Source organism: Anabrus simplex, chromosome 6 (assembly GCF_040414725.1).
Source record: "Anabrus simplex isolate iqAnaSimp1 chromosome 6, ASM4041472v1, whole genome shotgun sequence".
Taxonomy (NCBI): domain Eukaryota; kingdom Metazoa; phylum Arthropoda; class Insecta; order Orthoptera; family Tettigoniidae; genus Anabrus; species Anabrus simplex.
The window spans coordinates 4,850,496-4,869,094 of NC_090270.1; the positions used below are offsets into that span (position 1 = coordinate 4,850,496).

General features: G+C 37.5%; 1 protein-coding gene across 1 annotated transcript in view; it reads right to left on the minus strand.

Moving 5' to 3' along the window:
* Nucleotides 1-18,599, minus strand: part of Gyc32E (Guanylyl cyclase at 32E) — a 533,171-nt gene that overhangs the window by 30,240 nt on the left and 484,332 nt on the right. The window contains exon 17 of the mRNA XM_067149664.2: nt 2,058-2,301. Coding sequence (XP_067005765.2) covers nt 2,058-2,301 — 244 coding nt within the window. The remainder of the gene's footprint in view (nt 1-2,057; nt 2,302-18,599) is intronic.

The window sequence follows — 18,599 nt, forward strand, 5'->3', positions numbered from 1 at the left end:
GAACCTTAAATACATCACACTCTAGGAGTGGGTAAATGTCATGTAAACATACATTCCTTCAGTATGGTACAGTAAAGTTCAGTTTCCTTTACACATGCGCATAGGAAAATGACCTCAACGAAAATTGTTCTGATGGACTGCATATCAATATGGTGACTGGAAGGCGTGACCAGTCTTAAGGGAAAAAAATGGATAGGAAGAGCATTGTAACATTCGCCCTTTTGGCAAAACAGGGACGATATGCAAAGTAATGTCCTAATTAAAACATGAGTTGAACAAATATATTATTGCAGTCGATGGGGATCTGGAGGTTGACACTCTACCACCTTCCCTGTTGGTTAATTGTCTAAAAAGGTGTGTTATTGTAGTATTGTAGTACTGTCCAATGAAGTCAGGTTTAATAGCACTCCTGTGGCAATTGTTTTATGTACACATGAAACTATGGAGGTTTCGACCAAGAACAATATTCAGTATGGGTCTCTGAATTCATTATGTACATTTAGACCCCACTATGTGCAGGTCACCAACCTTTTCCACAGACCATATGACATTCCCACTTAGTGTGCGAGACAATGAAGTGATTCTTGGGGAGAACTTTCCAAACAATGACCAATGTCATCTAATTTTTCTTTAGTGAGAAGCCTACACTGCGTTTTTGGTTTCTTAGGCTGTTTTCTGAAATTTATTTTAAAGATTATGGACTCGGAATGGGAACATCCAGGAATCTCTCTTTGAATTCCACAAGCTGAGTTAACACATGTGAATTGTTCATTAAGACGCACTGCACCATTGGAATTGCATGACTAATTACAAAAGTTAAGAAAAGAGCAAACAGCGGGAATATGACTGCAACATTGGACGTGTGTACAAGGTCAGGTAGTAAGGATACGCATGCACGAGCACACAAAACAAGGCCCGGGATAGGAGAACAGAACATGTAACAGCATGCCTTTTTCACACACAACAAACGAGCGTGCTCTGGAGTAGAATATATCTCATCACTCTTTAGAGTAGTGGTTACTTGAGAAGCTTTGCCATAGTGTCAACATTTCATGTGAGGTGACTTCTCTCTCAGCCTAGGACGTGTTTCCTGTTGAAACAGTTGTTACAATCCTGGCAGGCGCTATTCCAAATTTCACTTCCCGCATGAGGAAGGAGGGAGCATATTGTGCCATTGCTGACTTTTCTGGCTGGATGAAACATATTCTTTCAGCCTGGTGTTAATGGTGCGGCTCCAATATGAACATTTCTGCATGAGGAGTGAGTACGGTATCATGCCTGCACCAGAGAGGGGGTCCGAACAGTCCTGAGCTTAACTGTTGTTGTAAAGGTGGTCTGGATATTGTGCCACTCATGTCTGTTCCTGTTTCTCCTCTAATCATGCAGGACTACCGTAGTGTGGTTGAAACATCAACAGGGCAGCCAATATAATTGTGGTTAGTCTTCCTGTCTTATGTACGCCATCCTTAATGTAACCTTCAGTTATTATGTTCAATATATTTTAATTATCTTTTATTAAATGCTAAGTGTGACTATACCCTGTAAATATGTATAGCCTCAAATACGAGGTGTGAATATGTCTAACCTCAAAATGTGTGTAGCTGAAAACTGTGCAAAACTCTGTAATATTCATATATTACACTATCATTCCGATACATATGGAGGTTTCTGGAAACTTACTGTAATGACTTATTATCCAGACACATGTAGAAACATTAGGAATGTTATAGACTTGACCATGTGTGTTTATAAACAGTAATCGAACATTCAAGTTTGATCTACTGCAATCGAGAGGCCGGTCGATCAATTGTTCCTTGTATGTTTGAATGTTTAGTGTGTTGGAAGAACATTTCCAGACTGTTTGTCGAACAGTATATATATATATGGAGGTGACAGGCCAAGAGCTGAGGACTTGTTGATAATGGCAGTGTGGAGTGTTGTGTATAATTGTGTGTTGTTAAGGAGCAGATGGAAGGAAGTGAACGTATCTCATGTGATATTTATTCACACCAAAATAAAATCACATTGAGAATGATATTCTCTAACTGAGGCTTTACCTGAATGTATCCCAATCCTCAGCTTGAGGAGTTCCCCCTTGCGATGCCGAATTTCGAAGCACTTTATCTTGGTGAGCAAGTGAAGCGCCATCGACGCAATCTCCCCGGCGTGTCTGTCTCCGTTACGGACCGGCAGCCCGCTGACCACCATATAGGCGTCACCTATGGTCTCCACCTTGTAGACGTCGTAGTGCGAGATGATGGAGTCGCAGCAGGTGTACAGGTCGTTCAGCAAGTCCACCACCTGCAGGCGATAGAACTTGTCAAGCTCCAACAGATATTGACATCATAAGACTGTGTTTCATACATTCCTGTTCATCATGTTCAGAATTGGCAGATGTGGAGCTGGGGATTATAAAAGGAGAATTGAGACATGCAGCCAACGCAGTTCTGTAGTGTTACAACTATTCTTGGGGAGGAGATGGGTAAAAGTAGAGTGAAGGTTTTCAGAAAAATAAACTCAAAGAGTACGATAGTAAGTGTCTTGGCTGTTGTTGAACCAAGATTTGGAATTTACAAGGCATACAAAATTTCAAGATCAATTCAAGAAAATGAAATTGTTATTGTGTGATGATACCAAGTAGCTAAGACATCTGGGGATTCGTCTTTAATGTGTTCAAATTTATTGTTACTTAGTGCTTACATAGGTGTCAAGTAGTGACAAGTTTACATTTTATAAAACACTTTCTACTAATTAATCTTAATTACATAAACTTAGGCTTACATACCCTACTAATACTATAAAAATCATAGTTATGCAAATGCTCTGTTTCATTGTGGTTAATTACATCAAAACTGCAAAATTGTGGAACTAAAATCCTTTCAAAACCTACCACATATGGCAAATTTTAACCGCACGCTTTCAGACAGTGTTTCTGCTAATTTTGGAGCTGCTGGTGCCTACTGTTGGTGCACTCAGCAGTGATACCTGAGCTATTTTCTTCTTGCCTTTCAAATAGAGATGGGGAATCTGATTCATTTAGAAGACCTGATTCATTTGAAACAATTCTCTAAAATGATTTGTTCATTGGAGTAGTTCATATAATTACCACGTGATGGAGAGCCGAAAGTGAAACCATAGATCAGATGTTCTTTATAACTGCTACTGCTTTACAACTTTCAAGAAGTGAAATGTTCCAGGTAATTGCTAGCATTGTTACAAGAGTAATATGATACACAACTGTCCAGCTAATCCTTTCCAGTCAAAACTATATGACAATCGAATTTGAAATTTGTAGTAGATATGAACATTTTTGTGGCAATGTTTCACATGTTAGTTCACAAGAACAAGAACGGGAACCTTGAAGTAAACTTAACCTAACATTTTGTAACAAGTTGGAAGTAGAGTGTATATTACAGTTCCATGAAGTATGTGACTTGAAATGACGTGATAATTTCTTATTTAAAAAAAAAAATTTGCTATGAGGTTAGGTTAGGAGTATTTGACTTGTGAACTGGACTTTTAGTTCACGTTAAATAAAAAATAAGAGAGTCGTTCTTCACAAGTTGTCATTGATTAAAAAATGGTGGATACCCGATTTGGCGATGTGAATCAGGACGGACGAGGAACCAAGCAAGAACCAAAGAACAAGTTGCGGCTGCCATCTCTCGATTCAGCTTTTGATTCACAAACGAGTTGATTCATTTTGTTCACTGAATCATGATTTAATCGTTCAGTGCAATGATTCGTTCAGAATCTCCCCATCTCTACTTTCAAAGCCCCTCGCGTTGTGCCCACAGCCCTGGGCCCTCAGTCCAGAAATTGAACCTGTCGCTGCTTCTTGAGACCAACCAAGTATTGATGTCAAAATTATTGCTACAGAGCTGATTAAAGGAATAGGCCCTCATGAACTATTTCTAGGGTTGGGGTCACTGACCATAGAGAATGTGCTGCACCTGATAATAACTTAAAACTCTGCTCCATGAGGTCAAAGTGTGGATGTTGAAACAGGAAGCTTAAGAATGTTGAGTCTTGCGCTACTAAGGTGATGCAACTCTTTTCAGAAACATCCCCAATGGAGGTACCAGCCCTCCTGCTGTCCACAGCGTGGGAGATGGGCAACATCATCAAGTAGGGAATAGCCTACGGTAGCTGTGAAGGCCCCACAGGAATCCTGAAAGAGATGGCGGCTAACAGGGCTCTGATGAAGTCACGACAAACTTGCTTTCAAAGAAACAATGAACCATAAGCCAGGCAGATGTAACAGACAATGACCCTGGTGAGGAACAGGATTATGAATTGGCACAATGAATATACAAACATTGACCGGAAAAATAGAAGAGATTGTAGACATGATGGAAAGAAGAAAACTGGATGTACTAGGGCTGGCAGAGACTAAGTGGAGGGGTGAGGGTAGGAGAGAGCTGCGGAATGGTTTTTGGTTGTGCTGGATAGGACATGATGAGGGAAAGCGAAATGTAGTAGGAGTGGTAGTAAGAAATGGATTGAAAGAGGAAGTAAAAAGGATAAGTGACAGGTTGATAAAAGTCAAAATAACAGTGAAAGAAAAAACCTGGGAAATTGTACAAGTGTATGCTCCACAAGCAGGATGCATGCATCAAGATAAAAATGACTTTGAGGAAGATCTGGAGAGACAATTGAATGGATAAAATAATGTGGTAATGGGGAACTTGAATGCCCATGTAGGAATGGAAAGGAAGGGTTATGAGAACATGCTTGGAGCGGAAGGATGGGGAAATAGGAATAAGGAAGGAGAAAGACTACTGGATTTGTGCAAAAGAAATGGGATGACGGTCGGGAACTCGTGGTTCAAAAAGAGAGAAAGCCATAAGATAACCTGGTATAGCAGTGACTGGTCTAGAAAATCCATTGTAGATTACATGATCTACAACTGGGAAATGAAGAGGAATGTTATAGATGCAAGGGTAATACCATCAGAGGCCCTAGATAGTGACCACAGACTACTGGTAATGAAACTGAAAACAATAACAGAAAGGAAGAGAACAGAGAAGCAAGAAAGACGCATAAAAATATGGAAACTGAAGGAAAAGGAAACCAAGGAAGAATACCAGGCAAAAATAAGATTGAACGTTCCAACAGATGATACAAAAAGGAGAGGAGGAATGGGAAAGGTTCAAGAGGACACTAGTAAAAACTGCAGAGAAACTTTGTGGGGAACTAGTGCCAGGAAAAGATGCAAGGAGACCCCATGGAGGAACGACAGAGTCAAAGCGGCAGTTAGGGAGAAGAATAAAGCTTTCAGAATGTGGTTTCAACAGAGGACGATGGAGACAAGACAAGAATATAAGATGAAAAAGGAAGAAGCTAAAAAGGTTGTAACAGAGGAGAAGAAGAATTCGATGGAAAAGTGGACAAACACGATGGAAGAGGATAGCAAAGGAAATAAAAAAGTACTGTATGGAATGATCAGGAATAAGAGGAAAGGCAAGAGGGAAGATGTTATAATGATGGACAAAAATAGAAATGGAGAAACTGAAAGGAATGTCGAAGGAGTATTTTGCAGATTTTCTAAAACCAGAAGGATGCACAGAGGAGGAAAGTAGAAGTAGGGAGGAAGTAAGAAATATGCAAGAAGAAGAAGGCTTAACATGGGTAGAAGTGGAGCTAGCACTGGACAGTATGAAAGGAGGGAAAGACCCAGGTTTAGATGAAGTGAGTATTGAGATGGTGAAGGCAGCAGGAGAGGTAGGCTATATCGTGAGTCGAAAGTAGTATGGAAGGAAAGGAAGACCCCTGAAGATGGGAAGAAGGGGGTAATCATACCCATTTTCAAGAAGGGGAATAGAAAGGAGTTTAAGAACTATAGGGGAGTCACATTGATATGCCACTGTGCAAAGGTGTTTGAGAAGATTCTGGAGAATAGAATCTGAAAGAGGGTGGAAGAAAAGTTAAGAGAAGAGCAGTATGGTTTCAGATTAGGAAGGTCCACAGTACGTCAACTACAAGAACGTCATTATGAATGGGGTAAGCATCTTGTGATGGCCTTCGTGGACTTTAAGAAAGCTTATGATTGTGTGTGTAGAAACAACAAGCCTTACAGAGAAAAGGTGTCGAGGAACAGACCGTAGAAAGAGTGAAGGAGATGTACAATGGGAGTGTTAGTTGTGTGAAAATAGGAGGGAGAAAACAGGCTGCTTGGAGCAAAAAGGTGGATTAAAACAAGGAAGTGCTCTGTCACCTTTGCTCTTCGTAGTAACAATGGACGAGATAACAAAAGTGGCAAAGAAAATTGGAGAAGGAAAAATGAAAGTGATGATATTTGCAGATGACCTGTTAGTCTGGGGAGAAAAGGAAGAGGATATCCAGGAACAGTTAGGTGGATAAAAGATGAGGTGGAACAATATGGAATGAATGAATATTGAATTTTCACGACCACATTGTAATCGAAACAAACTTTCAATATATTAGGTCGTGTTATGTACATGTAGTACGTGTTGAAGAGATGTTAAGTACAGAACAAAAATGGCCAGCCGGACACCAGTGGGATCCGAACCCACAACCTCCCGATTTCGCGTCGGTTGCTCTACTAATTGAGCTATGGTGGCCTAGGCCATCTTTGTTCTGTTTGAAAGGATCTGAGCTACAGGCCTGGCTCTGCTGCTAGCACACTGTAGAGTGCGTTTAAGTCGCACGTTGTGGGGCATGTCAATGAATATTGAATTTTCACGACCGCATTGTAATCGAAACAGACTTTCAACATATTAGGTCGTGTTACGTACATGTAGTACGTGTTGAAGAGATGTTAAGTACAGAACAACACGTACTACATGTACGTAACACGACCTAATACATTGAAAGTCTATTTCGAATGTGGAATGAAATTTAATGCCCAAAAGAGCGAGATAGTGATCGCAACTAGAAAGAAGGAGAGACCTACGAGAGGGGATAATGCTTGGAGGGGAACAGCTTAGGTAGGTAGAGAGTTTCAAGTACTTAGGAAGTATCATAGAGGAAAGTGTAAGAAATGATAAGGAAATAATCAAGCGTGGAAGACAAGCAGGAGCTTCCTGGAAAAAATCAGAAGCCTGGTTTGGAGCAAGGATGTCCCTCAGAGAAGCAAAAGGGTGATATACAGGATGTACTATATACCTATTCTGACGTATGCAGCTGAGACTTAGGTAATGAGGCAGAGAGCCGTGAATAGAATACGGGCAAGTGAAATGAAATTTCTGAGAAGTAGGATAGGAGTGACAAGATGGGGTAAGATGAGAAATGAGAAGGTTCGAGATATAGTAAAAGAAGAGCCACTATAGAATAGGATAGAGGCATCTAGAGAATGACAGAGGAAAGGATACCGAGGAGAACAATAAACCTTTGATTTCCACCTATTCAATACCTTAAAAGCAATTATAAAATTAGGATCTCATCCTAAAAACATAGGACATGTTTCGTTCATATTGTGAACATCTTCAGCTATAAGAAATATTCTTACAAAGTTAAATTGGTGACAGTGTTCTAGAACTTACACTTATGGTTTGCCATTAACAAACTTTTTAAAAACCTCTTAAATATAAAGCGTTTATATATTACGTCGTCTTATTGAAAATAATATGACTAATTTGTTGAGTTTGAAACTTTAAAACCTTGTTCTGATATTTAAAATACAATGCCATTGATTAGTCTCTGTATAATACATTTACAATCTGTTAAATTATTTGTTGTATACACATTAAAACATTTTGTTACAACATTTTATACCATATGGAAATGAAATCTTAATACACTCTCAAAACAGCTGAGTTTAGGCGTAAATATTATTCTTTTCGTCCATAAAATGACAAAACTGATGATTATAGGTTATGAATTGAAACGACCACACCCACTCACACGCACAAACATGCAACACATACATACGCACACCCACTCTAACCTACGTACACTGACTGGTCCGTGGATGGGCTGGAACAGACTAAAACAGCCTGGAGCTGAACTTGTGCATAATCGGAGCAATGGGAGGAACAGGAATAGAATGAACCCAGAAACCTTCCCAGCAAATGAAAGAATGGGGTCAAAAAATATGGGGGTTTATTAACAAACATAAAGTAAGGTAAGATAAATAAAAATAGTTTGAGACATAACTTACAGAAATATGCATCGGATATCTACCACATAAACTTTACATCCAATGATATTGAGAGGCTCATCGAACACAAACCAAGCATGGCCGCACTCGCTTCTCACAATTCCAAATCTCATAACGCACGGTTGATTGGCCTCACATAGTTTCATATGCGTGCCGTGTGACGCATTAATCCTCGTAATAAAATAATAAAAGTGGACATACTTTGAAACAAATACACGCACATCAAAACATTAAGTACATCCCGACTGCAACTCAATATGCTCCGCATATTACAACAACCATCACCAGAGATGCTGCTCTGCACAACAATCCCCCAGCTTGAATACACAGCATCTCAAGCAACAAAAGTAGATATAGATGGTTGCCATAGTTACGAGGCGGAGTAAACAAAACTAACAATGAAAGCAAATGCATACAAAGGAACACAACAAACGTTACTAAATAATTAGGCCAGCAAATACCGGTAGCCTGAGAATGAAAATAAAGAAAAATACAAGTAAAAGTGAAAAGAACACTGTGACATGCGCAGAATATTATTTATCAGGCAGGCAGACAGCACAACCACACATACGTACAAACCGTAGAAATCAAGCAAGAAGTGTATGTGATTCAGAACAAACCAATATGTCAAGACACATTACGAATATAATCCGTATAGCAAGATGTGTGCTTTCATGGACTCATGAGCTCATACAAGGCGCGTGAAATAATAAAGGATTGCCGCATCGAGGCAAGGCATATCCCATCATAATTCGTAGCAACAATCATCATAACCAGCATGCCCACAATGTATCCATATCGCCTTGCAGTGGACGAACATAAATACCAGTCATAGCGTCAAAACACAGCATTTAAAGATAACAATTTCATAATGTTCCGTATTGAAATGTATGACAATGAAATTGAAATAATAAATAAGGTAGTTCAAGATCAAGTCCCCACAAAAACAGTTGAAGAGGCAAAATAAAACAACGGGGATAGGCACTGTAAAACTCAGAAGAAGTAGAAGGTAAGTCACTTAAAAGAAGCAAGGTGCAATCTTCTGAACAGCAGCATAGCACACACAAAGTTTGGCATTGTCTCATAATGTTTACGAGAAGCGGAGAACGGTTAAATGAGCCAGCTTGCATACATTATCAGGCGTGAAGTCACAACACAATCCAACAAATGTCAAGATGCAAAATCGTGCAGAAGCCGAAGACGAGTAGCTCAAATGAAGTAAATTGCCAGCTTCTGAAGATCAGCGCAACATATTCAACGTCAGGGACTGTGCTTTCAAACGCCGACTGAACTTGATGAATAGCTCAATGATCCAGTATTTCCTTTGGTTGCGAAAATGTACATATATATATATATTGAGTGACCTTATCGGTCATGTACATATTTATTTATTAATTATTTGGCAGTGAAAAACCTTTGTAAAGCTCCCTCGTACTTGTTACAAAAAGTTGCATTAGATTGCACATGCTTACACAACCTTTGTAGCCTGCTAAACACCACTCCGTCTTAACTAAAAGAATACGCAGATAGAGAGAGAGAGAAGAAAATGTCAAGCCAGAAAAATCGATAATGATACCTTCACCCGTTGAAAAAATGGCCGAACACGATGTTGCCAGCTCGCGAGTTGCATTTGTATGATGAGATTTCGAGACATGCATAATATTTAATATGGGAAACCTCGGGATGTTATATGATTTCATTATAGACATCTGCCAAAATTCCAATTCTTTATAATATATTAACGTGTGGAAGAATACGCAATCGTTGCATTATATAACACGCTAAGCGTCCCTTGTACGCAGCACCCTCATGGAGGACATTGTAGGGGCATTATTTTGATAATTAATTTTAAATAAATGGCCGAACAATTCAGGTTCCGCACATAACCAGACTACTTAAGAATCTGAGTCACAGGTTTGAGTGTATTACCGATGCCATACGACATCGTGGAACTATTAATTAAAAAAGTAGTGGGGATTATCCACTGTCTCTTGCATGAGAGGGGGAAAGTTTATAAAAGGAATAGCGATGATGACAACAGTATCCACTTCACGCGAAGGATCCAAAGCAGAACCACGGTTTGATGGTGTTCTGATCTATTTAGTGTTTCAGACTGTAAATGTACAGTTTATATCTTCGAGAATATTGTAATTGTCTACAAACAATAGTATTTAAAAAAAGGTTGAAGTTATGTGATCGCAAGAACGGTATAACTGTAATTTTTTAAGTGATGCAACAAGTGTTAATTTCATTAAAGTGTAATAATTGTATTTTTTGTGTTAAAGTGACGCAACAAGTGTTAATCTCATAAAAACTGTTATAAGTGTAGAAGATAATCATTGGATTATGAACGTGCTCAACGGGAGTAGCAACGGACATGAACCCGTGACCAACGTCAACACCATGGAAGCTTAAAAAATGAAAATGAGGGTCTTACCCGGGACCCGAACCTTGGATTGTTACGACATGATGATAAGTACTAAAATGAAATATTTTTTTTAAATAAATGCGCGGTTATTCATTATGCAGATCGCGTAAATTAGGTTAGACATGTAAATTGCATGTATTTTTTTTAATTAGAGAGAGAACTTGTGAGTGGTCTTCATATTCATTTATGTTCATTTCATGGAATTAATAGTCTACTCCATGGGCTTAAATATATATATATAATTTACGTAATGCATGTATTTGACGTGATGATAAAATATTGGTTAGTCTGAGAGTACTTAGATTAGGTAAAAGTAATAGAAAGTAGATTTGTTTTGGCACTGAGCCAAACCGTAATTTTGTATAATTTATTTACGTGATATCGAAGCTTATTATGATAATGCATGGTGATTATGGTTGTAAAAATGGATTATCAACTGTTAACATCAGGATAGCAAGGCACTCTAATTTTCACGTAATTTGCATGATAATATATTTGTAGATGGCTGTATTAATTATATGCGTAACTTGTGACATGCCTAGACATCGAACAGACGCCCTCCTATTGAGATTAGCGTTTTCCTTTAATGTCGAATATTTTCCCTTTCTATATATATGAATAACATTATGGATATGTTTAAAATCCATATTTGATTTTATTGATTTGATTTTAAAATGCAGGAAAAACCTAGGCTGTATTCTGTAATCGGATGGAATCGAAGCCGGTCATTCTAAGTTGAAGGATGTGAATATGAGAAAATGAACAGTGGATTGATATTGTATTATAGAATTGTGGCAGGACAGTGAATTTATAAGCCAGTGGAGCTTTGGAAATATGATATGAGAATATATAATGAAATAAGATTATTTAACAAATATGTGTTCCAAGGGAAACGATTTGCTTTCACCTTGAGATGTTGAAAGGATATTTCTGCCACACCGGGCCATTATTTGCTAGGGCTTTGACGTCCAGAGATTTACGAGCTGAGCGAAGACGGAAGGGTAGCGAGAGGGCTTGCCCCTTGTAGAGGATTACTGTATGCTGTTTTGTTCGAGCTATTCCACTTAGAATGAAGGCAGTGCGACACCGATTATTCTTTAAAGGATTCTTTTACTTTTCCATGTATGATCTTATAATAATATTTAACTAACTGGAACACCAGTATTATTATTTGAAAGGCAGTTTTTTTGGTCCCGTTTGTCGATGACATCTTGGATATCATCGTTTCGAGTTCTGAGGCAACCATGGATTTTTGTTGTCACATATTTTTTTATATACAGCCAATTGCATGTGTATATTGTTATTGTTTCTTTTCATATTATGTGTACATATTTTCCTTTTTTATACATTCTTGTAGTAGTGTTTCACTCTTTATGTGGATGACAAATCGAGTTTTATTTTCGTAATTTTTGTCATTGGATTCATTGGGATGTGGGTTCGATTTCTGGACCCGACATCAGTCATTTTATTTTGATTAGGATTATATCGACTAGCATTCATTTATTCTTTGTTTACTTTTGTAATATAATTATTTAGCTAGGTGACCACTTCAAGTTATCTTCAATTTAATTTGTTGTATAAATAATTGCTTCTTCTGATAGTGAAGAAAGTTCTTAATGATAACCGTCGCATTTATAAGGATATTTCTGATTTTTTAAAAGTATGTTATACAAATTATAATGTAATATTTATCATCATGTCGGGAAGAAGAAAGAGGTAAAGGAGAAATTAAATTTTTGACACTTTACAACTTGTATTTAGTCCATTGGACATTGCATATTCAACATTGATATACTATAAATATTCAGGATCAACCTTTAATTAATTTGATTTATCAAGGCTCAATAAATAGGTATTTAAACTTTTGTCTGCCTGTCATTTTGCCGAATAACATTGTATCTCAGGTTTCCTTCCGTTCATTTATGCCTTTAAGCTAGTTATGTGTTATTTTCTTTGATCTTTCGCCGCGAACGCACCATGGCCCTGGGAGGTCGGTGGTTTGATTCTATGGAGCGGAAAGGTGCAGTAGACCCTTGCACGGTCGGAAGAGCTTTTGCTCACCCATCATTTCTGAAAAATTTTCTTTTTCGTTCCTTCCTGATGAGGTGGCATTTGACTCTAGACTAAAAAGGTCCCTTTCCATCAGGCGCCTTGGCGTATGGTGCTATATGGCGGTGTCCCGACTTTTTAGGGATTATCATGCAGTCATTTGGTTCTATGCGGCAAATGGCGTGGGGTGGAAAGGTTGCAATATATATATATATATATATACATATAATACAGTTCAATATAATTGAAATATGTAACTAGGATCTTGTAGATTTTTTAGAACAGTTGATGCAAAAAACAATTGTGAAGATAAAAATGGTAAAAAGCGCAATGCCAGAAACAAATGAAAAACGTATATGCACAGTGCGCTATTTCTTGAAGATAAAAATTCAGTTCGTAATTGAAGTAGTCAAAGTCAGCACAAGGCACAAGTTTAAATTTGAATGTGAAAACCCAAAATGCAGGTGGCAATATAGTATATTAGTATACAGTTCAATTTGGAAAGTAGGTTTTTTTTTAGAGGAGAGGTGAAAAGAAAAGATAGGATAAGTTAAAAAAAGGAAGAAGATTAGTAGTAAGAGAAGATTAAAAGGATTTGAAGTTAAAAGATGATGGGAAAGGATAAGATAGGGATATAAACGAGGGGTAGTTTAGGGTTATTGGAGGTAGAAAATGTGGGTAGGAACTTTGTAAGACATGGAAAATTGAATTCAGGTTTAGAAATTTAGAATTTTTAAGAAGAAGAATTAGGAAGTCAAATTGGATATTGGGTTTTTCAGAAATGTATACTAATATACTATATTGCCACCTGCATTTTGGGTTTTCACATTCAAATTTAAACTCGTGCCTTGCACTGACTTTGACTATTTCAATTACGAACTGAATTTTTATCTTCAAGAAATAGCGCACTGTGCATATACGTTTTTCATTTGTTTCTGGGGTGCGCTTTTTACCATTTTTATCTTCACAATTGTTTTTTACATCAACTGTTCTAAAAAATCTACAAGATCCTAGTTACATATTTCAATTATATTGAACTGTATTATATGTATATATTTATGTACATTTTCGCGACCAAAGGAAATACTAGATCATTGAGCTATTCATCAAGTTCAGCCGGCACAGTGCCTGACGTTGAATATGTTTCGCTGATCTTCAGAAGCTGGCAATTTACTTCAATTGAGCCTCTCATCTTCGGCTTCTGCACGATTTTGCATCTTGACATTTGTTGGATTGTGTTGTGACTTCACGCCTGATAATGTATGCAAGCTGGCTCATTTAACTGTTCTCTGCTTCTCGTAAACATTATGAGACAATGCCAAACTTTGTGTGTGCTATGCTGCTGTTCAGAAGATTGCACCTTGCTTCTTTTAAGTGACTTACCTTCTACTTCTTCTGAGTTTTACAGTGCCTATCCCCGTTGTTTTATTTTGCCTCTTCAACTGTTTTTGTGGGGACTTGATCTTTAATTTCTTTTTTACCTATGCATTGTTTTTTGCGTTTTATTCGGCTGATAATGACCCAGGCATGAGGCAGTTTCTAAAAAGTAACTATGATTGGTGGAAAACGGTAAATAAAAATTAAACAGACTCTGGGATGGGTTTAAGGAAATTGTTGAGGAATGCGAAAACAGGTTTGTACCTTTAAGGGTGGTAAGGAATGGTAAAGACCCACCTTATTATAATAGAGAAATAAAGAGACTAAGAAGGAGGTGCAGACTGGAAAGAAATAGAGTTAGAAATGGCTGTGGAAGTAAGGAGAAATTGAAGGAACTTACTAGAAAATTGAATCTAGCAAAGAAGGCAGCTAAGGATAACATGATGGCAAGCATAATTGGCAGTCATACAAATTTTAGTGAAAAATGGAAGGGTATGTATAGGTAATTTAAGGCAGAAACAGGTTCCAAGAAGGACATTCCAGGAATAATTGTTGAGGAATGCGAAAACAGGTTTGTACCTTTAAGGGTGGTAAGGAATGGTAAAGACCCACCTTATTATAATAGAGAAATAAAGAGACTAAGAAGGAGGTGCAGACTGGAAAGAAATAGAGTTAGAAATGGCTGTGGAAGTAAGGAGAAATTGAAGGAACTTACTAGAAAATTGAATCTAGCAAAGAAGGCAGCTAAGGATAACATGATGGCAAGCATAATTGGCAGTCATACAAATTTTAGTGAAAAATGGAAGGGTATGTATAGGTAATTTAAGGCAGAAACAGGTTCCAAGAAGGACATTCCAGGAATAATTGTTGAGGAATGCGAAAACAGGTTTGTACCTTTAAGGGTGGTAAGGAATGGTAAAGACCCACCTTATTATAATAGAGAAATAAAGAGACTAAGAAGGAGGTGCAGACTGGAAAGAAATAGAGTTAGAAATGGCTGTGGAAGTAAGGAGAAATTGAAGGAACTTACTAGAAAAATGAATCTAGCAAAGAAGGCAGCTAAGGATAACATGATGGCAAGCATAATTGGCAGTCATACAAATTTTAATGAAAAATGGAAGGGTATGTATAGGTATTTTAAGGCAGAAACAGGTTCCAAGAAGGACATTCCAGGAATAATTAATGAACAAGGGGAGTGTGTATGTGAAGATCTTCAAAAGGCAGAAGTATTCAGTCAACAGTATGTAAAGATTGTTGGTTTCAAGAATAATGTTGAGATAGAGGAGGAGACTAAGGCCAAAGAAGTAATAAAATTTACATATGATAACAATGACATTTACAATAAGATACAAAAGTTGAAAACTAGAAAAGCGGCTGGAATTGATCGGATTTCTGGGGATATACTAAAGACAATGGGTTGGGATATAGTACCATATCTGAAGTACTTATTTGATTATTGTTTGGTCGGAGGAGCTATACCAGATGAATGGAGAGTTGCTATATTAGCCCCTGTGTATAAAGGAAAGGGTGATACACATAAAGCTGAAAATTACAGGCCAGTAAGTTTGACATGCATTGTATGTAAGCTTTGGGAAGGCATTCTTTCTGATTATATTAGACATGTTTGTGAAATTAATAACTGGTTCGATAGAAGGCAATTCGGTTTTAGGAAAGGTTATTCCACTGAAGCTCAACTTGTAGGATTCCAGCAAGATATAGCAGATATCTTGGATTCTGGAGGTCAAATGGACTGTATCGCGATTGACATGTCTAAAACATTTGATAGGGTGGATCATGGGAGACTACTGGCAAAAATGAGTGCAATTGGACTAGACAAAAGAGTGACTGAATGGGTTGCTGTATTTCTAGAAAATAGATCTCAGAGAGTTAGAGTAGGTGAAGTTTTGTCTGACCCTGTAATAGTTGAGAGGGAAGTTCCTCAGGGCAGTGTTATCGGACCTTTATGTTTTCTTATATATATATAAATGATATGAGTAAAGGAGTGGAATCGGAGGTAAGGCTTTTTGCGGATGATGTTATTCTCTATAGAGATTGTGAGCAACTGCAACGTGACCTTGAAAATGTTGTGAGATGGACAGCAGGCAATGGTATGTTGATAAACAGGGTTAAAAGTGAGGTTGTGAGTTTCACAAATAGGAAAAGTCCTCTCAGTTTTAATTACTGCGTTGATGGGGTGAAGGTTCCTTTTTTTTTGCTAGTGGCTTTACGTCGCACCGACACAGATAGGTCTTATGGCGACGATGGGATAGGAAAGGCCTAGGAGTTGGAAGGAAGCGGCCGTGGCCTTAATTAAGGTACAGCCCCAGCATTTGCCTGGTGTGAAAATGGGAAACCACGGAAAACCATTTTCAGGGCTGCCGATAGTGGGATTCGAACCTACTATCTCCCGGATGCAGAAAGTTCCTTTTGGGGACCATTGTAAGTATCTAGGTGTTAATATAAGGAAAGATCTTCATTGGGGTAATCACATAAATGAGATTGTAAATAAAGGGTACCGATCTCTGCACATGGTTATGAGGGTGTTTAGGGGTTGTAGTAAGGATGTAAAGGAGAGGGCATATAAGTCCCTGGTAAGACCCCAACTAGAGTATGGTTCCAGTGTATGGGACCCTCACCAGGATTACCTGATTCAAGAACTGGAAAAAATCCAAAGAAAAGCAGCTCGATTTGTTCTGAGTGATTTCCGACAAAAGAGTAGCGTTACAAAAATGTTGCAATGTTTGGGTTGGGAAGAATTGAGAGAAAGAAGAAGAGCTGCTCAACTAAGTGGTATGTTACAAGTGATGAAAATCATTTTTCGTCCGTATTGAAAGTTTCATAAACTGTATATAGGATAATATCTTTTGTTTATTTCCACCTATTCAATACATTACAAGAAGTTGGCATTTACTTTAAAACATTATTCAGATGAGACATGTTTCGCCTCTCACTTCTGAGGCATCTTCAGTCATTATCAAAAACCTTATTATTTTACCAGGCATCTGGTTACAGATATTCAAAAATGTGTTTGATGATTATAAGAGAGGTAAAATTTACGTTAGTTATAAACATGTTCATGAAGTAACTAAAAATCTAATATATTGATAAAAACATATGTAGTTCTTTGTTGAATAGGACTTGTTTGATTGTACTATAGTAAAAGAAGGTGGCTTGAAGCCGTAGTCATTAATAGATGTCTAATACATAGTGGAAGGCATAAAATATCAGTTCTATGAGAATATACCTTACATTCAAATGATACTAGAAACTAGTGGATTCAAAGGTAGTAAATATAAAATGTTCAATGAAATAACTATAGATCTAATAAAATGATAAACACATATGTAGTTCTTTGTTAATTAGGACGTCGTAAGATTGTACGGCTTAAAGCCGTAGTCATTAATAGATGTCTAATACATAGTGGAAGGCATATGAAAACAGTTCAATGAGAATATATAATACAAACAATTGATACATAAAAACTGGTAGATTCATAAGAGGTACATTTAAAAATGAAGGCGTCATGTGACTATAAAAGACAGTTGATGGTTTAAAGCCGTAGTCAAAGTTTGAAATGTAGGTCAAATAACTGCTAAATATATGGTAAAAAGATAAAAGTCAAAATATACAGCTTAGTATAAAAAATATGAAGGAAAAACATTCCAATTGCTTGACAAAAGTTACTTGACGTTGGTATGCGTTTGTCCGTGATATTTATTGGTCAACATTTCGTACGTTATTTTAGATTTATTCGGCAAGATTGCATTGACAAGAAGTTCACCAGATGTTTATAGTTGGCCTAATTTGTAAAAAGAAAGTTGCAGAGATGATGATGGGTGGAAATGATGATGGGGCACAACTTTACCACAATTGAACAGGACCTTCAAATTTTAAAAACAATAAAAAAAGGTAGACTTATGACCGGATTCGAAAATTTATACATATTTTTGGACCAAAAATTCAATGCTAATAAGAATTTAAATGATCCAATAGACAATAGAAGCCCTTTATATGACCAAATAGTAACATTATTCAATAATGTAAATCTTCAGGACAAAAAGTTTTTTAATATTTTCAAAACAGTATCAACAAACACCCCTACGTCAACAAATACATCATACCCCCCTCCCCCTCCCATCTTACGTAATTCCCCTCCACGCGCCATTCATACACCAATAAATGATACACGCCCTCCGCTTCCCCTACCATTCACAACTCCCTCCCGTTCACGAATCACAAGCCTACAACTCCGCCCCCTCCTACCCACCCCCCTCTAGCCAGACGACATACGTACAACACAAGGAGTAAAAACCGTTAGTGACCATTAGTATCCTAATAGCGCCTCACACAGCTTGTTAAATGGGCCTACAACGCCATAGGTAAGCACCAACATTTTCTCACTAACAACACTTAAACAAAACCTTCCCATGTTTTCTTTCATTCGTCAAAATTAACTACAGTTTTTTCTTCATTTCAGAACCATTCCATAACAACATTAATTCAACAGCTTCATCAAACTTCCATAATACCCTTCAAAAGTATAAATTATTTAAAATCAACGTTTTATAAAATATATTGTCATCGAAGAAGAATACAACAGCTTTCCAACCTTCACGTCAGAAA